This window comes from Orussus abietinus, unplaced genomic scaffold (genome assembly GCF_000612105.2).
Source record: "Orussus abietinus isolate OABI.00-Male unplaced genomic scaffold, Oabi_2.0 scaffold15, whole genome shotgun sequence".
In the NCBI taxonomy this organism is placed as follows: domain Eukaryota; kingdom Metazoa; phylum Arthropoda; class Insecta; order Hymenoptera; family Orussidae; genus Orussus; species Orussus abietinus.
This window is the reverse complement of record NW_019396010.1, coordinates 1343699-1369901: the sequence shown is the minus strand read 5'-3', so window position 1 is coordinate 1369901 and position 26203 is coordinate 1343699. Positions and strand designations below refer to the sequence as shown.

General features: G+C 39.0%; 5 protein-coding genes across 5 annotated transcripts; 2 read left to right on the top strand and 3 right to left on the bottom strand.

Moving 5' to 3' along the window:
• Positions 1–5: 5 nt before the first annotated feature.
• On the bottom strand, positions 6–1344 carry LOC105696371 (gastrula zinc finger protein XlCGF17.1). The gene is made up of 3 exons (XM_012418790.1): positions 925–1344; positions 631–779; positions 6–435 (listed from the first exon to the last, which is right to left on the bottom strand). The coding sequence occupies exons 1-3, from the start codon at positions 1342–1344 to the stop codon at positions 6–8; spliced, it is 999 nt and encodes a 332-aa protein (XP_012274213.1).
• On the top strand, positions 1343–12933 carry LOC105696370 (ionotropic receptor 21a). Its single transcript, XM_012418789.2, has 10 exons — positions 1343–1360; positions 1511–1579; positions 9838–10034; positions 10274–10393; positions 10457–10618; positions 10866–11107; positions 11270–11410; positions 11521–11716; positions 12103–12307; positions 12613–12933. The coding sequence occupies exons 1-10, from the start codon at positions 1343–1345 to the stop codon at positions 12916–12918; spliced, it is 1656 nt and encodes a 551-aa protein (XP_012274212.1). The 3' UTR covers positions 12919–12933.
• LOC105696504 (zinc finger protein Dzip1) lies at positions 2450–8320 on the bottom strand. Its single transcript, XM_012419024.1, has 9 exons — positions 7881–8320; positions 7418–7782; positions 6981–7349; positions 6736–6879; positions 5390–6649; positions 5129–5303; positions 4190–4937; positions 3988–4108; positions 2450–3917 (listed from the first exon to the last, which is right to left on the bottom strand). Exons 1-9 carry the CDS (start codon positions 7999–8001, stop codon positions 3606–3608), a joined length of 3615 nt encoding a protein of 1204 aa, XP_012274447.1. The 5' UTR covers positions 8002–8320; the 3' UTR covers positions 2450–3605.
• A 518-nt stretch (positions 12934–13451) lies between the features above and the next one.
• On the top strand, positions 13452–14532 carry LOC105696550 (ubiquinol-cytochrome c reductase iron-sulfur subunit-like). The gene is made up of 4 exons (XM_012419114.2): positions 13452–13590; positions 13665–13796; positions 13885–14062; positions 14218–14532. The coding sequence occupies exons 1-4, from the start codon at positions 13485–13487 to the stop codon at positions 14507–14509; spliced, it is 708 nt and encodes a 235-aa protein (XP_012274537.1). The 5' UTR covers positions 13452–13484; the 3' UTR covers positions 14510–14532.
• Positions 14523–25128, bottom strand: LOC105696549 (myosin-2). Its single transcript, XM_012419113.2, has 27 exons — positions 23626–25128; positions 23207–23299; positions 22426–22762; positions 22062–22169; positions 21794–21977; positions 21360–21585; positions 20821–20974; positions 20522–20651; positions 20080–20304; positions 19835–20008; positions 19508–19668; positions 18994–19276; positions 18771–18885; positions 18550–18664; positions 18362–18478; positions 17741–18091; positions 17506–17676; positions 17279–17434; positions 17104–17211; positions 16474–16749; positions 16107–16161; positions 15900–16041; positions 15702–15834; positions 15526–15629; positions 15313–15457; positions 15124–15227; positions 14523–14869 (listed from the first exon to the last, which is right to left on the bottom strand). The coding sequence occupies exons 1-27, from the start codon at positions 23721–23723 to the stop codon at positions 14797–14799; spliced, it is 4338 nt and encodes a 1445-aa protein (XP_012274536.1). The 5' UTR covers positions 23724–25128; the 3' UTR covers positions 14523–14796.
• Between the last annotated feature and the right edge of the window lie 1075 nt (positions 25129–26203).

Genomic DNA, 26203 nt, shown 5'->3' with positions numbered 1-26203 from the left:
GTGTATCAGATTTGTGATCTGTCCATTTGTACGTGAGTGTTGCTTGAAATCTCCAAATTAGAGTGTATATTTTTGTTATATCTGGAATCAAGTAGAAGTCTGTGATTGTCAAGTGCAACGGTTACAGTATTTGCATCGAGTTCTAAAAACTGATTCTCTGGCTGAATTGATTTCGCTTCGTCAGCTGAATTTTGGGATTTTGAATAATCGATCTGCTGCCACGTTTGTTCGATATTACTGTGTGAACTGTCCTTCGAAACACTTTGATTTTCAGGAGAATAGAACTTTGCCAATTCTGCTTGCCTAGTTTGAATATCGATGGCTTGTGCCATCCATTTTCCATTATTTCCAATTTCAGGGTCCATCTCATGTTGTTGCTTTACGTGATCGTCCAACTTCTGTTTCTTATCAAACAACGCCATGCAGCGTTCGCATCTGTAATCAGAATTCACCTGAATTCTTTTATCTTCCATTAATGTAAAGTGAAACCTCCTTCGAATCAGTCGACTCGAATAAGACACTTTTTTTTTAAAGGCATTGGATCGAGCTGTCAAACTTTGACGCATTTGAACAGGATCAAGTGTTTCACTTAACCTTAAAATGAATATAGTTTATTTTAGCGGTGCTTACTTGTACTGCATTTTTTTCGCTTCTTTTGCCATAATTTCCGCAGGATCGTGTATCTTCTGATGTGCAAACAAGTTATATCTTTCGGCAAATCGTTTTCCACACAACGAACAGCTATATGGCTTTTCCCCTGTATGTGCACGCATGTGTCGCTTCAAATGAGAAGTCGATAATAACGATTGATTACATACCTAAAGAAAAGCAATGTATATATATTTTCGCGTATCTATTAATATAACATGCAGCATTTACGACTAAACTTCAGTTATATTTTCCCTTAAATCGCAGTGTACTTACGTGACACTGATAAGATTTTTTCCCAGTATGTGACAATGCGTGCATGTTGTACGAGGTATGATGTACGAATCGTTTGCCACAGAGTTCGCACTGATATGGCGTTTCTCCGGTGTGCATCGGCAGATGTCTCATAAGAGCTCCTTTCTGTGTGAAACACTTATTACAAAAGCTACACTGGAAAGGATTGATTCCATTATGCATGCCTACGTGCACTTCTAGAGCATGCTTATGCTTATATGCTTGGCCACACTTTTCACACATGTAAGGTCTTAAAGTCGAATGTGACTTCAAATGAGTCTTTAATTCGGCAGAAGTTCTCCATTTCTTTCCACATGTTGGGCAAGGATGTTTTAATGGTTTTAAACTGTACTTCGATATGCGTCCTGATTTCCAAGATAAGTTACTAGACTCCGTAGACATGTCCTTTAGTATTTTGGTATTTGGATCACTACAGCCGTTGGGATTTCCTGAAATCATTGATTATTAGTATTGGTTTATGTGTACCAGTATATTAACATTTATAACACAAGTGTGATTAATCTGGTACCTTGGATGTGTTTTAGGCTATCTTTCATCTCTGTAACAGACTGGTTTGTCTCTTTCCACTCAAAGTCGTCTTGTTCCTCATCATCTGACATTCTTAATACATCCTCAGGTAAGATACAGTCATCCTGTTCAAAATTTGGGACTTCGTTGTCGCTAGGTTCTATTGCAATAGTTATTACATCTTTTCCTTCAACGTGAAATTCTGTAGCATGAATGTTTGCTTGGGATAAATCGCTGAATCGTTGGTTGCACTTTTTACACAGGTAAGGTCTGGATCCTCCATGTTTCAATAAATGAAATTCTAAATCATCGACAGATTTAAATAAGCTGCTGCATGTTCGACACTGTCGAGTGTACAGAGCCATTTTCTCTTGCCTACTGAGATCCACAGAGGGATTGCTTTCGATCAAAATAGTATTTTCCAATGAATCAGTGATGTTTTGTTTGTTTAAATCGACGCTCTCAGAGAAATGCACCGATTGTTTATTTGTAGTATCATCCGTGTCGTCGCTTTTGTTTCTTGATTCCTTTGTTTTAATATAAATATTTAACGTATCTATTTCACTAGGTTTTACCTCAGGTTTATTAACAATCTTTGATTGGGTGATATCAGCTGTATCGACAGTTAACACGTTCAAATCTTGCTCAATCAAAGTATTCTCCGGGATGGTTCCATTATCAGCTGGGAGGTTGTTAGCTTCATCGGATATTGTTTTTAAGGTAGAAACATCTTGTAAATCGTTGAGGCTACAAGTAATGTCAACCTTGTTTTCCGAGACTAAATTGTCCATGAATATTTTATCATTACCATCCGATAACACTTCTGCATTAACATTTGGTGCATCCTTTACAAATTTATGTTTATCTCCTGTACGGTAAACTTTTAATATCTCACATCGAATGTTAGTAGCAGTGAATTGTGCTTGATCTAACATTTGAAACAGATTATAACAACGGGAGCATATATAAGAGCTGTGTAATTCCGATGTAGCTGAACGGAGTACTCGGAGTATGAAACTTGCGAGCAGCTCTCCATTACGAGGCAGAGATGTATAAAAAATATTAGTGCACGATGTTACTTCAAGTTCCGAATCACAAATTAAACAAGATAGTTCTGTTGTGCCCATTGCTGCTGTATCCACCGCACTCATTAAACATGCATTTTAACTTAAAACATGACAAAGTGGCGTAACTCCACTTAAAATATAATATAACTTTTTATTTGTGCGGTATCTCAAACGAATCTAAGATTAATTAAATAAGCACAGTTTTGTAGTATATTATTACAAATATACATTATGGTAAACAGTCTAGTTCAAGCATTTTTCGTACGTAAATGAAGATTTCATGTTGACAATTTTTAATTCTGCATTCTGTAATATGTCCATGCATCTACCTCGTTCATATTCTGCAGTAAATTTGTTGTAATTATTTCCAACATAGTCTTGAACATTTAAGGTAAGAACCACACTTCTATAATTGTAGAATTCAATTTGATGTCACTCTGTGATATAACCTATCATGTAGGTTATGTTTATGTTTTTACATCAGGTATACTTTTCTCGGTTACCACGGTACAATTTAATAGTCTTTAACTAATGCTAATTGAGCGTAAACATAGTTTTGTTGAAAAAATTACGGCTGAAAGGACGTTCTTGTCAAGTAAATTATCTTTATGGTTCTGCTAAAATTTGTAAGCATACTTTTAACGGCCATATTGAAACAATTAATGCTGTCAAATTTGAAATTCTCCCTAAACAATCGAAGTTTCATTTAAGGTGAAAATAGCATGAATTTAAATTAACCGTATTGCAATAATCTAGAAACTATTCAAAGTACAAAAAAATATTTATTAATGATTGCAATATAGATTTTGTTACAAATCAAGGAATAGTCACAAAGTCAGTGGCAAAACTAATACAAACACATGAAATGCATTATTATAAATAAATGCACGTCTAACATAAATTTACGCATACAAATAAATTATTTTCAGGTATTTATGTAGTTTAATATACCCGTAATAAACGCGCAATCGATATGTAACTGAGGAGATTTGCCTACTATACAGTTTCTAACATCTACGTTAATACAATATTATGTAACGAGATGTTACTAATGTAGTTACGCTATGGTTAATCCATTTGGAGTAGTTCATTAATGTCTGAATCTAAATCAGACTCCTTCAGTGCAGCAGTTCTGGTTAGTGAAATCGAAGACTTAGATTCTTTACTTTTTAAACTTCTCGGAGCTGGGAGCGGGGCTTCGCGTTTTTCTGATTTATGTTTTACATGTATTTGTCTAGCTGGACTCTCTAAAATAGAGCTCGTAATACTAGTTGAACTTGGAAACTGGCTTCCATCTTCTCGATCCTCTGATTTTGGCTGCTGTCTCTCCATAAACATAGCTTCGACAGCACCAACTGGTTTGTGTCTCGATGCACTTAACTGAAATGTTACGACAATTGAGATACAAAATATTATAAATCATTTAAAAATTCAATAGACACAATTTTACCTGCTCTTCAATTTTCTTTGAAATCTGTGCAATTTTATCACTCTGAGAGGTTTTTAAAATTAAATTACTCGTAACGGGTAATTTCTCTTTTTCTATAGATTGATCCTGTTCATCGGAGATGCTGGAAATAGTATGAAAATGAGTGCACAGTACTTCCTACTTTTTAATTAAACAGTGTATTAGAAAAGAAAATCCTAAATACCTTGTAATGTTCCAGTTATCCTCTTCATCATCGTCATTGTCGTAATTAATAACAGAATCGTGGTTACTGACTTTTAATCCATTTAATGTATTATTTGAGGTAAACATCGATGTGTTTAGAGGCGTTACGTTTATTTTTTCAGGGCCGCTGTCTTCCTTCTCTAGGTGAAACAGGACTTTTTTCTTTATTAAGCTTCCTGTAGAACCCGTTGCTGATTTAAGTACTCCTTTACTGTTCTTCGGAGAAGCTGGTACACTATTGACGATTTCTTTCTTAGTCAAGTGTATATTAGGTTCGTTAACTAAACTCACATAAGAGTCATGTAAAGCATTCGACTCAATTTTATTCGGAGTAGATGTTACTTTTGGACTGCTTATTTCATTTATATCTAACACAGACGTGGAGGATCTTGTGCGATCATTCGTATCCTTCAGAAAATCATTAATGCTCTCGTATGAGTGTGAGAACTGTTTCATATCGTAAGATGAGTCCTTTGCCTTCATCGATGCTTTACTTTGTACTGTTTTAACTTCACGATGCAAAGACAAATGCGAAGATTTTAATAAACTCGGTTGAGATTCCATTTGTGGACTTTTGTCATTTGAAAGGGTGTGCGTAGGTTTCCTATTATTTGGTCGTATCTCCTGTTCGCTTAACTTTTTTGGAAGTAAGTCCATATTAATTTTACTTTTCGGCGTTACTTGCCGTGATGTAGGACTTTGAGATTTTATAATAGGTGTCTCGATGCCTGTAAAATTAATACAATAATTATTACATATTGTATTATTACACTTTCTAAATTTTTCGACTATTCAGACATATCACAGTACCGAAAACCATTTTTCTGTAGATTAAGTATTAAGTATTGCTTAAACCTTATTCTACAAAAATGAGATCAAAATATATAAAGAAATTATATTGCACAGTTGGAAATAATACCTAGAGTTTTTTGAAGATTAACTGCAACCGAATTCTTCGTCTTGACATTAGACAGAACCTTATTGTGTGACGAACCTTTTTCTGTTTCAATTTTTGATGCTTTTTGCCTTATAAGGAGTTTATGAGCAATATCCTGAATTATTTTTCGTCGTATTAAGTCATAATTGGGAAACTTCTGGAAGAAAAATTAACGTTTAATACATATAGTGTAATTTAATACTATGCTAATACAAAGTTGTGTATATATAATAGTTTATGTACTTTGGCATTAATGCTTTGATGATGTTTCACGGTTTCCATTTTCTGTTGGAATGTCATTTTTGGTAGACCGCTCCATTCTGGATCTATACCCAAATCTTTCAATTTATTTTCAAACATTTTTAGCATTTCATCACGTGTTTGCTGTAAAGTTTTTTTTACTATTTCTTTCTTTACTGGTTGAACCTCTAATTGAGAATGACTCTGCGACGTTGACTCATCCGTACTCTCGGTCTGTGATTCCGAATCAGAATTTGATTGCACTCTATCTGATCCCAGTTCATCTAATTCACTCGTTTCAGAATCAGTCATTAAGACTTTGCTATTTTTTACGGGTTTTTCAGTTTTAGCGACTGAATTTATAGGTATCCTTGAATCGGCACGAAGCTGATGTTTTGTCGCTCTGTTTACAGCAGTATGTACGTCTTGACTTCTATGACTTTTATTTAAATACTTATCTTGTACTTGAGAATTTATCGAACTATCACTATCAACCACTGTATCATTGATTTTTTGCTTAAGTTTACTTTTACTGGATACAAACGGCTCTACAATATCTTTCGTATAACTTTGTTGTATCGGACTAGCTTTAGAATGAGATCTTAACGTTTCTGTACTAAGTTGAGAACTTGTTCCATTCGACATGGTATCGATCCTTTTCTTTGGTTTTTTGGTAAATTCTCTTCGCTGGGACTGCTTTTTATCTCTTAATTCATTAACGTATTCAGTAGCTCTATCGTTTGCCTTTTTTGTTAGCTTGAGTTCCTTGTAGGGAACTTGGTTATTTGGAACTGATGTAATACTTTTCACTGAATTTTGACTAGATACACTGTCAATATCTTCAAAAATTAATTCATTATTCGTAGTACGTGATATATCTTTTTTGCCTTTAGCTTCGTAATGATCTTTTTTATGCGCAGTTTTTTCAAACGCATTATGCCTGGTTTTTTCAGAAAATCTTTCGAAATCTTTAAGTCCGTTGTGATTTATTGAGTGTGATTCTTGAATGCCACGTGACAGGTAACTGAGTTGTTCACGCTGCTCGCTAAGTATCTTCGATTGATTCAGTGACTGATGTTCTAGGTCTCTTACTTTTGTTTCATACTCTGCTTTAATTCGATTAGCAGTATCATGTGTCAATTCCAACTGCGCAGATAACTTTTCGATATCCATTCGATGCTGACTTTCAAGTTGTTCGACTTTGGACTTCCAGTAATTCTCTTGTGCGTGAAATTTCGAATATAGGTTTTCTAACTTTGATGGCTGTTGAAAATATAATTAATTTATGGATAAATAAAACAACCAGTTGTGTTAAATACTTAGAATAAATAAAATTGTAAATCCCTTACAGCGTTCGTGCTCTCCTGCAACTGAGTTCTTAAAATATGGATTTCATTTTCTTGTTGTTGAAGCAATTCCTTGTAGCTTGTATTTGAAATTTCATTGTCAAATAATCTGAGGGGACTTTTGTTCATATCACTCTGTTTCAATTTCTTAAAAGAATATGTCAGTCAATTTAAATAATCAATGAATGAATGAGAATTGTTTAAGGTTACGTGTAATTATAAATATGATTGTTCTCAGTTTGACTTACTTTTATCTCATTAAATAGCATGTCTTTTAGCCCAGTAATTTCTTCTTGATACTTCTTATGTTGCTCTTCAAATTTGTCGACATCCTTGTTGGTATTATGACACTCCCCTTCTAATTTGTCAATATTCCTTCCTTGTTCCAAAGTAACATTTTGAGATGATTTCTCCGATTCATTTCTTATTACCCTTTCCGTTTTATTTAATCTTTCCTTTAGTGTTTTTATCTCAGTGTGTAATTTTTCAGCTTCAGCTCGGTATTGTTCATGAATCGGAGAAGATGAAAAGCAAGAATCTGACAAACATTGATGGCGACGCATTATATGGGCATTTACAAATATTGCTGACACAAAAGTTTTCGGACAGTATGGACACTAAAAAAAACAAAATACTTTAATTACACAAACCTACGAATGACTAATTCGAATTGAAATAATATTACCTTATGAATTTCACCGTGAGAGTCGCTTATCTTTATCTGGAAAGCTTTTTCTCTTTCCTTAAATTTTTCCTTCAAGTCTTTATATGCAGCTTCGGAAGCTGCAAGTTCTTTCTTAAACTTTACATTTTCCTCGAGTTTTAGTTTCAACTCATGTTTTAATATAACAACACTTTGATCTAAGTACTGCTTACAATATAATAAATACTCGACAGCTAACTGAGCTAGACGGAAAAGCTTAACGAAATTAGGATCCAAGATCTTAACGTCGTACTCACTTTCTAAGCAATAGTCTACAACATTATTTACATTTTCATCGACGGTATAAAAATCTCGTTCTTGGATAACTCTGTCGATATCAATTAAGCCTAAAACAATTAAGTGAGTATAAGTCGAAAGAAATTAGATTTATTATTGTGTGGGCAAATCATCGATCAAGAGTAACGTAGCATTAGTTTATACTTACTTATCCGATTCCAATCGACTCTTACTCTTGTTCTATGCATGTTAAAATAAAACCCCGATTCTCTAGCGAGTTTCGGAAAATCATGGCACCAATTTGAGCCAGCTCTGAATGAAAATGCCATTTCAAATGCAGGAGTATTCGAAATTTTGTAATTATTTACATAACCTTAATTCGCAGTTCACCGATTTATCTTGAGAATCGGAGGGCATGTCGACAATAAATACTATGCTATACATTTTTTATTCTTTACAAAGGAGTACGATATATTTCTCATTGATTCCTTTGAAAATTAACGTTACTGAAGAGCTGAAAACGAAATTGTAAACAAAACTGACAGCAATGATAACGGCGTATGTAGAGTGGTATTAGAGTGGTGAGATATTTAGACGATGAGAATAGGTACACTTCATGGCGCTGGGATCGCAAATGAACGGATCCCGTAAATGTCTTCATAACCTTAATAAATCCGCAAATTCGATTCTGAGAGTCTCGATCGACACTTAAATTCGGATTTACTGGGTTTAGACCCGATAAATCCCGGTTTTCGAGTACGATGGAGACGTAGTCATTAAGGCCGGTTCCCCAATTTAGTTAATCGAAGTTTAACTAGTTTACGTCCTGTTTGAAACTGCTGTAAACCAACTAAACTCCGGTTAACTTGAGTTGTGGAAACGGAGTTTAAACTTTTCTGCATCTTGAGATTAATAAGAGTAGCAAGATAAATTGCGAATATAGAAAATCATCGCAAGCATGAAAGAAGTCACAAAATAAAGGGACACTATTTTCTGCTAAGAAGTACCTTAACTCTATGAATACTATTTATCGACATTGTTGAAACATTACATTATTTTGTATTATTAATTAACACGATGAAAGTCCTATTATGCATATCGAAAAATACCACGCAATGATCAACTTATTGAACCTTAAGGAATATACGTTACCCTTTCCACGTTGATTTCATTGTAAAAAGTAATAAATACGAGAATGCCGAGAATACTAATCGAAATCAAAGCCAGACCAAGTATTAGGGGAAGACCGCTCTTTATTAAATATTAAACCCTCTGCTTGGCTAATCAAGCCGACTAGTATTAATGGTCGTTATTACATTGCGGTAATGAGCAATAAAAATTAATGAAGTACACACGCGATCGGTAGATAAATATTTCATGTTCCTTCTTCAACGGGAATTACTTAAGTCGAGTCAGAATTACTTTCGCTCTTACCGAACGCACTGCATTTCTTTTACCTGGTGTACAGTTTAACAATAGGAAGACATTAAACCTTTCATTACGTTGAATTATACTAAACAGAAAAATAGTCATTATGAAGAATTTAAGTATTCTCTTATCGTTGACTTGCATACTACACTCGACGAGATCTATTATTGTTGGAAAAAATGTAAAAAGTGCATCGGAAGAGGCTCGATTAAGAAAGACGAGTCTTGTCAATTTACTCGACAGAATTATCGATCTATATTTCGGAAATTCCTCCTTGGCAATTATCGATGCGTCGACGGAAATTCGGTCCTTCGAATTGCGGGATTTTTTTGACAACCAAAATGTAACCATTGTTCACCAGCGCGTCGATTTATCCCGAAAGATCGAAAGGGAAAGAAACTTACAAGACAAGTGGTACAATTATGTGATTTTTATCGACAATGTATTTGACATTTCGCGTCTTATCGAGTGCGAGAGGAGAAGTAAAGTTCTCGTCGTCACCTCGACGCTTCCATGGACGGTTTTGGACTTTTTAAAAAGTTACATCTCCAGATTTTACAATAATTTGTTGATCATTACGCACAGCGCGAGTTTACGCGCCCAGGTATTAAAAATTCATATGTAATTTATTCTGTATACCATCCTATATTTGTATATATTTTATCCTTGTATATATCCCTTCATGGTAACAGGGGAGGTTGGGAAAGGTAATTAATTAGATTAAAATTTAATTGCAGCCTGGCTCTTATGTACTCTTTACGCATAATCTGTACAGTAATGGAATCGGATCTAGCGAGCCAGTTTTATTAACATCGTGGATAAGGGATCGCTTTACGAGGGACGTTGACTTATTTCCAGAAAAGCTGCTCTTAGGATTCCAGGGTCATCGACTTGCAATCTCGACGGCTCATACTCCGCCATTTGCAATTCGCAGGTGCCGAATATATATTATTGAAAATCTTATAATTTCCAAATTTAACCATTAGATATTCCGTACGACCTAATCTTAATACGTAGTAATATTAAAATCATTTCGGGACAACGTTATAAAATAATATCATGAATCTTACATATTCTATATGAAATTTCATATCTTCAGAGGTTTGCGTACTTAAAGTGTACATATTTTAGGAATACTTTTAACGGGGTAACGTGATAATATATTATTTGCAGATCTATTTCGGGAACCGACGAAGTGCTTTGGGATGGAATCGACATTCGCGTGATGCACTTATTGGCAAAAATTCTGAACTTCACCATAGAATTCCGCGACCCTGAATCAGTGGAAAATGGGTAAACTATTAGACGTACACATTTATTATCGAAATAAATTGAAATCATCGTTTCGTTTTTCAGTCCTATAACTTCAGCAACAAAGGATGTTGCACTTGGAGTTGCTTCCGTTGGCGTAGGTGGGATATACAAAACAAGAGATGTTGTATCACAATTTGATACAACTGTATCTCATGTCGAGGATTGCGCTGCTTTCATCTCTTTGGCCTCAATGGCTTTGCCAAAGTGAGTTTTTTTACGTTACCTTTTGTTTAAGGGGATTGTTAGGCTGTGACAAAGTGGATTTAAAAGAGATTGAAAAGATGTATCCGTTTACAGGGATATTTTATTTGATATTTTATATATTTAAAATAAACTTCCTTTCTTTTCATCTCTTTTAAACTCACCTCGATTGAACGCAACTTAATAACATTCTGAATGATGGACAAAATTCAGATCTGATTTATGTTAATTAATATCGATGATACCGTAGGTACCGAGCTGTGATGGGGCCATTTTCAGTTACGGTGTGGATTTTGTTGATATGTGCTTATTTATTGGCAATTCTACCGTTCTCCCTCAACACCGAGTACTCACTCTTATCACTGATAACGCGGCCCAGCACGACGAATAATATGTTTTGGTTCGTCTTCAGCACATTCACTAATAGCTTCAAAGTGAAGGACCCATTGTTGAAACATGGATTGGGAAAGAACTCCACTTCGCTGCTGATAGGTACCTAAATTATCAAAATCCTTCAAAGGAGGCCTCATTTGCATGTACCATGATTTCATATAATAGTACCAAAAATCATTATTAACACACTTGTTCCATCAGGCTGCACATGCATGTTCCTTAATCCCCCAGTTGCAGTAATTTCCCGAATTTAACGTCTAGGAATCTACTGGGTCTTTACCATTATCATAACATCTTGCTACACCGGATCCATTATCGCTTTTATCACCGTCCCTATATATCCGGACGCTATGGAGACAACCAAAGAGTTGCTGTGGTATCGGTACCGGATAGGAACCTTAGGTAATGTTAAAAGTCATTTATTCTGGATAGTTCAGAAATGTCAATCACGGTTGGGGCACCCAGCCCAAATTGTTAATGATTTTCTGGGACTAGTGAAATTATTCCCACAGATCATGACGGATGGGATGCGCGGCTGGCAGAGATCGAAGATGATCCTATCGCAGAAAAGCTTTTGAAGAATGTCGAATTTGTTCCCAGTGTTACTGCTGGGGTAAGGAACGCTAGTCGGGCCTTTTTTTGGCCTTACGCCTTTTTGGGCTCTCGTACTCTCTTCGAGTACATCGTCCAAGCAAACTTCACGCCCAAGTAAGCGCTAGGTTTATCAAATTTCCCAGGCAGGCAAAACGATGCAAATTTGCCTCATGGAAATTGCATGGAATGATATTATCACCCTCGCTACATTGTATAATTTTCAATTGATAAATGTCGGTTATGGCGTAACTGGCATATGACTCGAGTACGCGGTAAATACCTTGCTGCAATTATTTATGACGAATTAACCGTAAATTTTTCTTTATATCTATTCTGTAATATGCGTACATAGGTCGCAGACGTTCCATGCGGCTAATTGTTTGTCAATTTATTCTCCTAGTCGTAGGATCATGAATTTTGATCTGCGGTCCTTCCAAATGTGGTCCAGGATCCCGAGGGATGGAGATATCATCCAGATCATGTTTGACGTCTGATTACAGCTGGTTCACTAAGCGCTCGCTGATGCACATCAGCCGGGAGTGTTTTTCCACATATGGGACCACCTTCTTGTTGCCGCATCGATCAATCTACACGGAATCTTTTAATAAGATGCTTGCCCGAGCTCAGCAGACCGGCATCATTCAGAAGATCATCAGAGATGTTAAGTGGGACATACAACGTACCGCAACGGGAAAGTTCCTACAAGTAATGCCGTGTTCGAATCCATTTTAGAGATATTGTATACTACCCACCAAACACACTGTTACAGATACATAACACTGGAATAACATGATACATAACGAGTGTCATTCAAAAGATTTTTTTTAAGAGAAAGCGGGTTTTTTTGTTTAAGAGCGATATTTATATTATTTGTGTACCTTTATATGATGACGCTGGCTCGAAATTATCCATTTCTTTTTAAGGATGAACCACCGATAATCAGAGGGAAGATGGAATGATTTGTAAAATGTGTTAATTATATTGATACAAATTTAATATGTTGATTATAGGTATCCAAAGGGCCATCATTTCCTTTCCTCCTCGGAGAAGAACGACAACTGACGTTGGATGACACCCAGGGAATGTTCATGATCTTTGGTATCGGCGTTCTGGCTGGCATGATTTTGCTCATAATGGAATTTATCATACGAAAGATCGACAAGTATTGCCGTAGGGAGAATATCGATGACTGTCAAGAAATTCAGGATGATGACCAACCTGAATATGTAAATAAGTTTCGCATGTCGATGCTGAGAACGTCCGAAGATGATGTTTCGATGATGTGGAGGTTCTGGAAATCCAGAGCAAGCGTATAGAAGTGTATGAACGCAAATTCGAATTTATTAATTAATTATAATCACCCCTGATTGATGATATTAGGCTGAGGAATAAGTTCCCGATGTGTTAATTAAGTCTCGTTACGTTGAAAACGGCGGGAATTTTTATCCTCAACCTAATATATTTAATTAACGTTTCTTGTGGACTTAATATATGTTAATGCATTATGGGTAATCAGGGGTTTGGTGGGAAATTTAGTCATATCTATTGAATGTTATAATATAAAAATATATATAAAGGTATGAGACAATAGGAATAAATATATTTATTAATTAAGAAAATTACAGGAGGATAAACATTTTGTACGCATAAACGTGTATTAATATACTCATTTTATTTAAGGTATGAGTTTAAGAAGCTCTTGCTTCTTTATTTTCATTGAGTATGAGACAGATCGGTCTGTGTAGATTTATCGCAACGATTAATCGTTTAACAGGTCCGCGCTGAACGTCGTTAGGATGGAAATTAAATTTGTTTGACATTTGCCCCCGTAAAACTGTCAAAGCTGGTGATAGAATAGGTTCGAATTTCTTAATCAACGGTTATGAAAATGTTGAGCACAAAAATATTGAAGAAAATGACCTGCCTAAATCGCGGAAATTCAATATTTCAGAAATTAATACCTTCCACGTGTTCGCATGGAAACCTCGGTTAGTACCTATAAAGAGGAAAAATTTGCATATAGTCGACGTTTTGACATATCTCATGTTATCGTGTACTTCAGATAAATCCGCCCACACCGATATTCCAAAACCGAATTTTCAAGAATTCCGGAGGAAGTCGATCGAGGATCCAAACATTCCAGCATCTCAAAGTGCGGCCGAACGTAAAGGGCTTTCCCATTTCGCGTCTTTTGGTAAATTTATATTATTCGATAAGTCGTGATAAGAGGTAGCATCGACCTAGTCAAGAAATTCACCCTATCTTAAAATGACATTTCACAGTTGCAGGGGTGGGATTAATGTACGCCATCAAAGGCCATGGCTTGCATTACTTGTATTACATGTCGCCGGCCCGTGACATATTGGCAACTGCCCAGACCGAAGTAAATATTAGCGAAATCCCAGAAGGGAAATCTATGGTGGTGAAATGGCGAGGGAAGCCCGTTCAAATAATTCACAGGTACGGTGTCTCGGTCATGGGTAATACTTGAAAGTACATCAAAGTAACGCGCGTTGTTTCAATCATAGTCACAATCATTGATGTCGAAGCGGTTCAGGCTTCCGGATATCATCCGGGATGATCCTCTCGGTAAATTAAGGGCTTTTAATTTTTAGAACGCAAGCACATATCGACCAGGAAAGGGCCATCAGGGTGGCCGATCTGAGAGATCCCCAAACGGACGAGGAGCGGGTCCAACGCCCTGAATGGCTGGTGGTAATTGCTATTTGCACGCATCTAGGATGCATTCCTATTGCTGGTGCTGGGTCCGTAAGTGGAGGATTCTTTTGCCCATGCCATGGATCTCATTTCGACGCCGCAGGACGAGTTCGTAAAGGTCCTGCTCCTTACAACCTGGAGGTCCCGCCATACTCGTTCGTCGACGACTCCAACATACTCATCGGCTGAAAATATCCGATGGCAGTACTTTACGTAGTTATAAAACCCTAATCGGATGGTACTCTAAGGCTAAGGTAACTTTGTTTAACGTTACTCGAGGGTCGCAGTAAAAAATTCCAGCATCATCTCGCAGTTTCACTTTTAGAGGGCATTGTTTAAGGTGAAGTGGAGACCCCCTTCAAATCAGTCGACTCGAATAAGACACTTTTTTCTTTATAGGCATTGGATCACGCACGCGTGCATGACCTACGACACGGAACAATGAGGATTTATAGTTGTAGAGTGGATAATTTCAGTTATGTCTTCGAGACCGCGGAATTCCTGGACGATGGTCTGCTCGGCTCGCGGGAACCAGATTTCTTGTCCAGGCTAGACAACAAAAAGGTTTAACATTTATTTCTTAACAATAAAATGTCGAATTTAAGTACGACAGGTTTAATAAAAAATACTTAAGTCGACCGAGGCAAATGAAGCCAAGTTACTACAATTCGGCTCGATGAACCGAAACGTTTAAAGAAGTTGACCGAATGAAGTAAATTAAATTTCCTTCAATGAACGAATTATTTTTCCGCATGTAATTGTGATATCTAAGGTAAGAGAAACATGCTGGCAAGGGGGTTTACCCGTTGCTCTTGGAGCCTCTTTTGAACATGTCCGTCAACTTCTTCTTCAGGTTCTTCTTGTCCGGCTTGATTTCCTCGTAGATGCTTCCCTCGGACCCCGACGTCTGTTACGAAAATCACCATCAATTACTCGTAATTCTCAGCTCCATCCAGAGTAAATAATCCCGCGATAAGAGTGTAATCTCCAACCTGAATCGAAAATTCGAAGGAGCTATTAGGATCGTCCATGCTGGCCGACTTCGTCAGCTTCGTGGTTATCTTCCTAATCAGCCCTTTGGGGTACTTCTTCTCCCTGTGCAGCATCTCGCTCTTGGTGGAGCCCCCGGATAGCCGGCTGGAAGTGATTTATTGATGATATATGACAGAGATTCTGCATTAATTTTTCATGAAACGTGGCATTACCTGTCGACGCTAGAATCCCTTTGAGTACCGAATTGTCGCGAGTCCACTTCCGATCCATTCAGCGATTGCAAGCTCGACACGTTACTGTCCGTTCCCCATATGACCTGCGACAAAAGCCACGTATAAAGTTCCCATATATTTTTTTTAATTTTAGGAGAACGTCCGGGGATGAATACTTGTTCGTGTTTCCCTGAAGTTTGTTCCAAAGAGAGGCTCTTCCTCTTCAAACTCGGCCCTCGACCGGTTGTGCTCGTCGAGGACCGGCTTGGAGTTGTTCCTCTTCCACTGTCATCATCTGTGGACGCGGAGCTGCGAAAAGGATATGGACTTATCGGTTGAGTTATTCTCAATACTTCCCTTTAATCTTCCCTCACCGTTTGCCGAATTTCTTCGCCCTTGTCGCGGTGGTGTCGTCGATGGCCCTCTTCGAATCTTGAAGTTCTCTCGCCACTTCCATTAACTTCCCGATAGTGTACTCCAACTTCTCCGTTCTACCACCCAGGTTGGCAGCTGTGTCTGTAAATTGTTGACATTACCTCCCTAACGAAACACTTGAACTTTAATTCATAAAAGGTCCTTACTCTTCGGATCCTCCTTTGACTCCAGCATGGGCGAAGACTCCCTCGATTTTGGTCCCTGCGGAAAAGATGAAAAAAGACCCTTGTCAATGACAAAAAACCCACGTGCAATTAATACAACTTGAGAAGCAGAAAACCTCTGGTACCATCGGTATCGTGACATTTTCAATTATCAGAATATAAAGTCTTGTTATAAAATATTATTCAACACGTTGACCGGCACGCTGGTCACCAGTGAACGGCAAGAAATACGCCACAGAAAATTATTACGACCTATTTAAACATTTCCCACGTTTGCTATCGACACTACGACTTTTTTATCTTATTTGGAAAATTGGATAGAAAATATAGATACATGACTCGTCCTTACCTTCAGCCTCCTGGGGGGCGTCGGCGTAAATGGTGCCTCCGGTTTGCTTTCGGTCTTATTCCCCAGCTCCGGAAAGAGTCTCATCAGGTCGTCGACCTGTTGCAAAAGTACGTTAACATTTCTCGCTTCGTTTTGCTCGTTACGTCTCTTGCTGGCGATTATTTCACGGAGATCCTCTCGCTCTCGTTCGTGGCGCTCCTTTTCCCTCCTCATTTTCTCGTTGCTCATTCGCAGCTTTGCGTAGGCGTCTCGCAACTCGAGCAAGTCGCATTGCAGCTGCAATGGAGATTACGTTATTTAATTGCGAGTGATTGTCCGATCGACTGCCTCCGACAGGGTAATTACCCTCGGTGCGTGTAATCCATGCAAATTTCCGTCACTCCGCCATAGTGCGCCGAATTGAATTAGAATTTGGAGCGCGCTTATCTCATTGTCGAATGAATCACATTTAACGTATCACGGTTCGCAGGATATGTTTCGTAATTTAAGCGGTTTTTTAATATTAATCTAGGTCGATATATTAAGACTCGTATATATCCTTTTTGGTGATAAGGTCATTTTGAATACTCAAGTGATACGAGTACGCTTTACTCGGGTGGATCCGGTCTACGCGATATCAATCTTACTTACCTCTGTTAATTTCTTTTTACTTTCTTCTTTCTCCTCATCGAAGAGCTTCTTCATTTGGTCTTGTTTCCTCTTCGTCTCGAGCCGTTCCATGTCCCTTTCCCTCTCCATCTGAAATGTTCCCAGAGGTTGTGAACTCGGATTATTCGGAGATTATATGCAAATCAATGGGCCATACCTCAAACAAAGTTCGTCGCAAATCTCTGGCAAGGGTGGCCGTTTCTTGCAGCAATCTTTGTTGCTCCTCTCGTTCTTTTTGCCATGCAAGCTCCATGCGAACTTTCAGGCCAGGAATTTTCGTCCTGCCGCTCGCCAGCATTCGTTCCTCCTCCAGCTAAAGTGTTCAGTTTATTAAGGATTAATAATTGCGCAAAATATATATTAGAAACTATGTCTGAAATTCACCTCGTTAACGCGCGATTGCATTTCCGAGAGCTTAACTTGCATAGCTGACTTTTCCGAGACCAATTCCGTCTTGAGCTTCGAAGCTTCGAGCCGACTTTCGGAAAGCTCGTCTTCCATGCAGCTGATCTGCTTCTCCAGGATAGAGACGTTAGTCGTTGCTAATTCTTCATCCTGGAAAAAAAAAAAAATCATAGTAGTATCTAATCCAGAGATTATTTCAAAGGGTTATTCTTACCTCGTCGGATTTCCCAGTAGATGTGTTCGATTGTCTGCGTTGTCTGGCTACTTTGAGACTGGCGATTGTTTTCTGAGCACCTTCCAACATGTGCTTATATGTATCTCGCTCTCGTTTGTACCTGGAGAGCTGATTCTGGATCGATTTCATTTCCTCGTTCAGGGCTGTGATTCGATGCTCGTAACGGAGCTTGCACTGGGCCACGTCGGCTTTTTTCGCCTTTTCGACATTAGCCAAAGCATTTTTCGCCTTTCGAAGCTCCGACTCGAGAGCCGAGCTATCAGCTGACAAGTTTCTCTGAATCTTCGTCACGGTGTTGAAGTCTTTTAACTTGCTGATGAGGTCGTCGTTCTGAAAACACGTGTCTCGGAAAGTTGTGCATCGCGAACCCACGTATTGATATAATTAGATAAGGAAAGTATAATAAATAAAAGTAGATATAACAAAAGTCTGATATCCGGGTTTACTCATTAACAATGGAAGATATTCGAAAATGTACCTATTGGGAGTTCTAGGGTTAATTAGGAAGGATTGTTGGGGTCTTATAAATTAATCCCTTAAATTTTAACGTTCAATGTCTGAAGGTAAGGTTTGAACGGTAAGGAGATAATTCATACTCACGGTTTTCTTTACGTTTTCCATTTGTTCCACGAGGGAGCGATTTTCCCTCTTCAACCTGCCGATCTCATCTTTGGCCTCGTCCAACGCCGAACTGGAGGTTTTTCCCTGCGTTATCTCCTGTTTAAACAATTAACAAAAATTTCTGTAACTCAGAATGTAAGTAATACAGGTAGAAGAATGAAATTCACCTCCAGCATCGTTTTCTCCGTCTGCCATTCTCTCTCCTTCGACTTAAGCGTGTCCTGGAGAGCTTTCAGCTCGTTATCGGAGCTGCCCAAATCATGTTTAAGAGCCAACAGCTTACTGCAATTAATCCATCAGGTAATCAAGGGAATTCTCATGTTCTGACATTAGCAAAGACTCAACGTTAATCTGATAAAAAAAAAAAAGAAAAAGACTCGCGGGGTACCTGTTAAGAATTTGGTTCTCGGTTTCGATTTGCGTCTTATTGTCGAGCAATTTTCCGTGCTTCGCGTTAAGCTCCTCGTAGTCCTTCAAGCCCTTTTTAACTTCATTCTCAAGATCTAGGAAGCAATTCGGTGCGTAAATATCCATTATTATTCTGGCCTTGGTCACTGCATAATTCCTCAATCCACGAAATAAGAGAACGATCGAGACCATCAAAGACGTACTCATGATTCTTTCGTTGTAGGTTTCCTTAAGCTCGTTCATCTTCTTCGTGTTCGCCCCAGCTTTCTCCAGGGTGAGGACCTTCTTCTTCAGGGTAGCTAGCTCGGATTCCTTCGATTGTACGTCCTTCTGTGCTTGCAGTTTAATCTTCTCCTTCTCCTTTTTCGCCTCCACCAGTTCACCAGTAATCTCCGATATTTTCATGCTCGTTGAATTCTTCAAGATCTCCAATTCCTGTTTCGTTCGTTTCAACTCTGCGTCCGTTTGCGCCTTCGCCTGTTCCGCCTGATATTTCCAGGGAAATGAGAAATAAAAATTGATAATATATTGATAAGCCATATAATTATTAATTGATGATATTGATATACTGCTCAAGAGAGACTCTGCGACGCCTAAATGTCAAAGTTGTGCATATCTGATAACAATATGTGTCTTTTGTCTTCTTTTTGTTTTTAGGCATTGCGATTTTTGCCAGGGGTACAAGGTATAATTAAATATTGTAAATGTATATCTTACAGAAGCAAGAGTCTTCGTCATCCTGCTCTCCTTCTCTGTATATGAAGTAAGCTCATTTTGCAGGTTCTTCGTCTTTTCTTTCTCCAGGGATAATTCTTTCTTCAGGTCATTCAGCAATCCTTCCATTCTAGCATTTTCCACCTCCGATGACGTAGCTACCTCTGGGAAAATAACGTTTCAACGTGATGAATATTAATTACAAGATGCTGCTTTCCACCCTGACAATTTTCTCGCCATTTATCGTGGGATAAAAATTACCACTGATCGAGTATGTAAATTTACATGGGCATTGTTATCTGTGCAGGACATTGAAAAAGGTTCACGTACCCAAGTCCTTCTTCAATTGAACGACTTCGTTGTACAGTTTCAATTTTTCCGCCGAAAGGGACAACAATTTCGACTTCAGCTTCTCCTTCTCTTCCTGAAGTTTCGCCTTTTCCGCCTCCCAGGATTTTCGGTACTCCTCTTTCGAAGTGACTGCCTCTTCCAGTTTCTTTTTCACTGGAATTCATTTCGTTGGATTAATTTCTTTCCCCCCAGTGTGTAGAAAATTATTATATTATGGTTCTTACATCCTTGTAAATCCGTGTTCTTATTGTCGTCAACGGTCTTACCGGCCTCGGACTTTTTCGTCTCTTTTTCGCTAGCCAACTCCTTCAAAGTCTTATCCAGTTTCTGTTTCAACAATTCGTGCTCCTTAGAAAGCTTCTCGTATTTTGTGTTATCCTCGTGCTTCAGCTTCGACACGTCGACGTCCTTCCCCTCGATGATTTTCGCAAAAATGCCGATAACGTCACCTAGGATCGACATTTAATTATTCCAAGTGGATTCTACCCCGCGAAAGAGATGCCATTGAGCGAAAGAAATATTCCTTGGAATAGGGTCAAAGAAACATCCTGACAATTTCTTTGAGTCTAATCATTATCCTTCGAATTAACGAAATATTTCTTCGGTTCAATGACATTTCCTCTTGTCAGTGGATCCTCTGTTACGCGAGAAATTCCAGACTTTTACCCATTTCCTTCTCCATGTCGTCTACCATTTTGCGAAGTTGAATTTTCGTCGTGAAGTCCGTCGTCTTCTTCTGCGATCTGTTTTTGTACTCGTTTCCCAACTTCTTTAGGACATCCTCGACCTTCTTCATCTGCGTGTAATCAGTTTAAAGAGCTCGTGAAAGTTTCAAATGTTGTAAAGTTTCAAATGATTCGGTAGATCCAATTTGGAGAAAAGTTCCATGAATGACCGACTCTTCCGATGCCACTTTCATATCCAATTAAATAACGTTTACGCGGAATTGAAATCCTTTATCTCACCTCCTGATATCTCTTTTCCGCGTCCAGTTTCTCTACTTCGAGTTGTTCAGCCTTCCGTTCGATCTTTCTCAATTTAAACGAGAGAATTCGGCAGTTCTTGTTCGATTGTTCCAAATTCTTCCTGAGAGTCGTGTATTCGTCAGCTTGTTCCTCCCTGATAATGCAGAAAAACAGATACCGAATTAATCTTAAGTACACTTGGATCATAAATTAATATTGGAAAATCCCAAGAACAAAGAAACATTTATTTAATAAAATATATAGAGTCCCCCGCTTGTATAATTAAATTGATTTAATTTCCTCATTTATATATATCCGACATGTATGCAGCACATTTATCTGAATCATAATGAATATCTTGAGCAGACCATTCTTTTAGCCTGTTACTTTTCCGCAAATCTTGTAAACAAATTCGTTGCAAGGGAGCGTATCTAACAACGATCTGCGTCCCGGTTAGTTTGAAGGATTTTAAAGGAAAGAAAAAAGGAAAATGTCTCTCTTAACATGCCCGAAGTCTCCTTTCCCGAAAATATAGTCACCTAAAGTTATCCTGCATCTCGTATATCTCCTCTTCCAGGTCCCTTATTTCTCTCTTCATATCTTCGTTTTCGTCCATTAGAGTCTCGCAAAGTGTCTCGGCCGCTTTCAACTTCGACCTTAAGTCTTCGTTTGTCTTGTCTTTGTCGTTTCTGTAAGGTTTCGAGTTAAGCTCCTTTTCCAGACTCTTCACTTTGGAGGACAGATGAGACTTTTCATCGACGAGAGCTGAAATAGAGCTTGCGATTAGAAGACCATCGTCCCTTGGACTTGCAAAACCATCCCTTATAAAATGATCTGCATAAAGGATAAGAATAACTTTTGATAAATATTTTTATTCCCATGGGGGTTAAATAGAAAATTGAATGGCAATTATTCGATTGATCGATTCCAAGCGAATCCAGGAGCCACTTTTGCTCTTATCTCAGGTCCTTACCATCGTTCTTTAATTGAACTTCTTTCAGGGATTTCTGAAGTTTCGACACTTCGCTGCCAGACTTGTTGGAGACGCTGTCCATTGTCGCCAATCGCCTCAGTAAAATGTCACTTTTCTCCTTCTCCACCTTCTCGCATCTCGCCTTCATGTCGTTCAGTTGCGCCTTCAACTTCTCGATTTCATTCTGCAGAGATATCATTACCTAAATGAATAAATCTACCGACTTAATTCCCCGATTATCTCGCGGAAGAAACCTAAGTAACTTGACCTTTTCCGTTTTTCCTCCTTTTCCTTCCTTCGTGGAGACGCTTTCGTCGGTTCCTTCCTTCGGAGGATTCGGTGACTTGTTAGGTTCCTTGGATCGGGATTTTTTCACCTAATCGACATGGAAGAGTAACAATGAAACGATTATTTAAAATTAAGTATTACTGCCTACATGAAAAAATTCATTATTTACTGTTTGAATCATCCCCAATGCCCATAGTATCTACACATAGGGCAAGCTTTTGTTGCATTAACTGCTTTGTGTGGCGAAATGAATTTTGGGAATTCCCTGTACGTATCATAGATGTTCGGTCTACCTAAACGTGTGTTTCCCTACTTATTGTTTATCGGTCAATTATTCCACTAACTTGGATAATGAATTCCACGTCATTTTCCGATGACGTTCCTTTGCTTTTGTCAATGACGCCTTTGATTTGCAATTTTTGGGGATGATCGAGGGTCGTCTCATCCGACGAGTGTCGTCGAATGTCGAAACTGTCAGATTGCGAACCCAGGTAGTTTTTCGATTTGACAGTGACAGTCCTGCTGACATCCGGTTTAACGAAATCCTCGTTTTCCGCGGAAGGCAAATCTTGAACGGAAGTCCATCCGATCGAAGATTCGGGTTTCGGGAGGAATTTCCCGTCATCTTTTGACAAATTCGAAGTAGACGCCCAGGTCCTCTTGTCCGTCACTTCGGCAGCTCTAATAATCGTGACATTGTTAAATAATGACACATTAAAATAACGACAATCATCAGAACATAACCAAGCAAGGCCCGGTTCCCCAATACAATTTAATCGGATTTTTTATAATTTATTGAAATGACGAATTATTTCAGAAATAAATTTCAATCTAGACGTTTCAATGAGATTATTCCAAGTACAAGAGGTCCAATTAATATACCTTCAATTGCGAAGACTGCAATTTCATTTACATGTTTCTTGTCAAAGGCAAAGAGTAATGTTAAGAATTCCTTTAAGGAACTATTGAGACGTTTAGAATATATGAAATTGAATAAACGATTAATATTTCCTATTAATGATTTTGGAGAAAACCGAAAAGACGTTCGTCTGCGGAACGGGGCCGATGGTTTTAATTGTAATTAATTTCTAAGTGTCTACATTGTCATGTCGGAAGGATACTCACTTTCCTGATGACGGTTCCCATGGCGAAAGACTCGGTGAAGAAGCGGTGGTGTCTTTCAAGCTTCCTTTTCTTCCCACGTGCTCTTTGTAGTCCCTGTTGGGTACATAGACATTCTATGTAATAAGGCGTAAGTGTAAACATTTTAGACTGCTCTGAATTCAAGGCAATCGATTTTAATCGACTAATCTAAATAAGTGAGTATTAAGTACCTCATTTTAGATAAGTGAGGAACGAAATTCGGGAGCATATCGAGGAGCAAAATAAGTGGCGCGTTAATTGCGTTACAATTAACCGTGTAAAAAGAGACGGGTAAAAAGTGCCGCGTAAATTGAGGGAAGGGTGTACCGTGCGGTGAGGAGTTTCATGTCGGATATTTAAATCGTTTTGTTAAAAGTCAACTCATTTGTCCATAAGAATACCTGAAGCAGCGTTTACACCTTGTGGGCCATCGCACCTGAGGATGGAAGCCAAGAGGACACAAAGGGTCCCCCTTGGAAGTTGGATACATGTGATGCATTGTCTTCGACTATTCTCTCTGGCGAGGTCCTCAGAAAAATCCGCTCGACCCCAAAACGAGCGAGATAGTGCTCTTCATCTTCATTAAAACGGGAAGAAAAAAAAAAAAGAAGCAGGAAAAAGGGAATCACGAAGAAAACGTGGGAAAGCAGTCGATAAAAAAAGCAGCGCGGACGAATGTAAAAAACGAGACGCGAGCGAATTAACGCGATTCGTTAAGTTCCTTCAGAGCTGGCGGGATATTTCCGATTACCTTCGCTTGATCTATTTCGAGATCTATTAGCCTAATACTTAAAACGCTCTTCAGGAGCCAGCGTATCCGAGTTTGGAAAAAAAAGGCACGCATTATCTTCCGGGGAAAAAAAGAAATTTTTGATTTATGCCACCCTTTTGGGAAATCCTTGAAGCGTTATTTGCAGTAAATAACTTGTGAGTGTATGTCGCGAAATGTCGGAAAAATCTTAACGTGCGTCATCGCGGAAGCGGAGGCGGCGATTTTCTCGGATCTAGGATCGATCCCACGTGGATCTTCTCTTTGGACATCTCTGGTCCTCGTAATCCTGCACGTAGGACATTTTGTAGCTTCTCTATATCGGGAATTGTCCTTTCAATGTCTTTAAGGAATTCTCGAAACACTGCGATTCTCAAGATTTCCCTCCTTTCTTCTCTTCTTCCTCGTCTTTTATTTCCGCGTTTTTGCCCGACTTTCAATCCACGCTCTAAATCGACGTTAATTTCGTTAACAACGACGAGCTCGGAAATTGATAACCACTCGAAGTCACTCCACTCTTACTCGGTCTTAAGCAAAAAGCGACGTCAATTTAACACTTCCGGTTCCCAGGATCTTCCGAATATCTTCTAGACGTGTTTTTCCTCCTTTCTTCTCTTCTTCCTCGTCTGTTATTTCCGACTTTTTGCCCGACTTTCAATCCAGCCGATTTCGACGCTCTAAATCGACGTTAATTTCGCTAACAACGACGAGCTCGGAAACTGATAACCACTCGAAGTCACTCCACTTTTACTCGATCTTCAGCGAAAAGGGACGTCAATCTAACACTTCCGGTTCCCAAGATCTTCCGAATACCTTCTAGACGTGTCTAAGATCGAGTTTGCCCGTTGCTTTTCCTGGTCTTTCAGGATCCCACACTTTTTCCGAAACTCGAGAACACGAGAGTCCCCAATAATCCACTATCATAGTCTTTGAAAGTCCGTTCGGAAGACTTATCAGGAAATTCGCGGAGGCCTTAGTCTTCGAGTTTCCTTTTTCCGGGATTTTTCTTCGATTCACTTGATGCGTCGGGGAGTTTTCTGAATTTCTCTATGGGCGATATCGTTAACTGTCCGACCGCCTTTCCCGTCTCGAGGGGAACACCGTCGACGATTTAGCGAGTCGACGGAGAGGCGTCGCGACGCCTCGAAGCCGAGCAATTCGCGCCGAGGAACTCGTCCGGAGTTTCTTCGAGTCCGGGGTTACGTAATAATCTTATTCTTACGACGAACCGGCCCGCGGGTCGCTAACCCAAATGCAGCGATCGACGTGATTATATTTATCCACTGCTGGGGTTTTAAGGGGGCGACTTACTCCGGTTGGCAGCATTGACTTGCCCGACCTGGGGAAACGACGTCCACCAGCGCCGGGAAGATCGTTAAGCTAATAGAAAAGCCGCTAAAAAATTTATTCCAACTCGACTGAATCCCTCCCCAGTGAATTAGGGCCTCAAAAACCACGAATCCAGGGGATTTATGGAGTTTTACTAGGACCTTTTTATAATTATCGTAGGAAAACGAGAGGTGGAGTGTCCAATATAGTTCCACACAGCTGTCGTTATAAAAACCAAGGTATTTAGAAGAATCTTCTTTACCGACGTCGATAGAGTTCCTCGACTTGTTCTCACTTCACCTTAATACCGAAAGCCACATCTTATCGTATCGAGGGCCACGAAACGCACTAAAGACGGATCGAGAAGCTCTTCGAGGACTCCTCGAGGCTCGGCTATTTCCTAGACGCATTCCTCCTTTCTCGTTTCTCGTTTTCCCTTCGGCAAGTCTTTCCTTTTTATCAAATCCTTCTCCTTTTTCGCTTATTTCTCGGGTCTTAGCCTCTCTCTTGGACGCCGGGAGAACTTCGGCAGCTGCACCGACGTGGCCACTATTAAGTCCCTAGTGAGCACCGCCAATGTGCTCCATTGGGAGGCTGCCAGATTATATATTTATCTTCGGCTATATATAGGGGGTACACTTCTATGTACCAGAGTGGAAACGCGTGTAATGCTTACGTCTTACGGGAGAAATTTTTACAAACGCGTCCCGGGGTCTCTTGGGAAGATTTGCGAGCAGTCAGTCCGTAATATAGAGTTCACCTCCGGGAATTCGTCGTGCCCGAAAGTAGAGCATTTTCGGATTTATTCTGCCATTTCTCGGGGAACTTCCTAAAAGTTTCATTAATCGAGTTTTATCGGTTTTCGTCTTCCTTGGAATGTA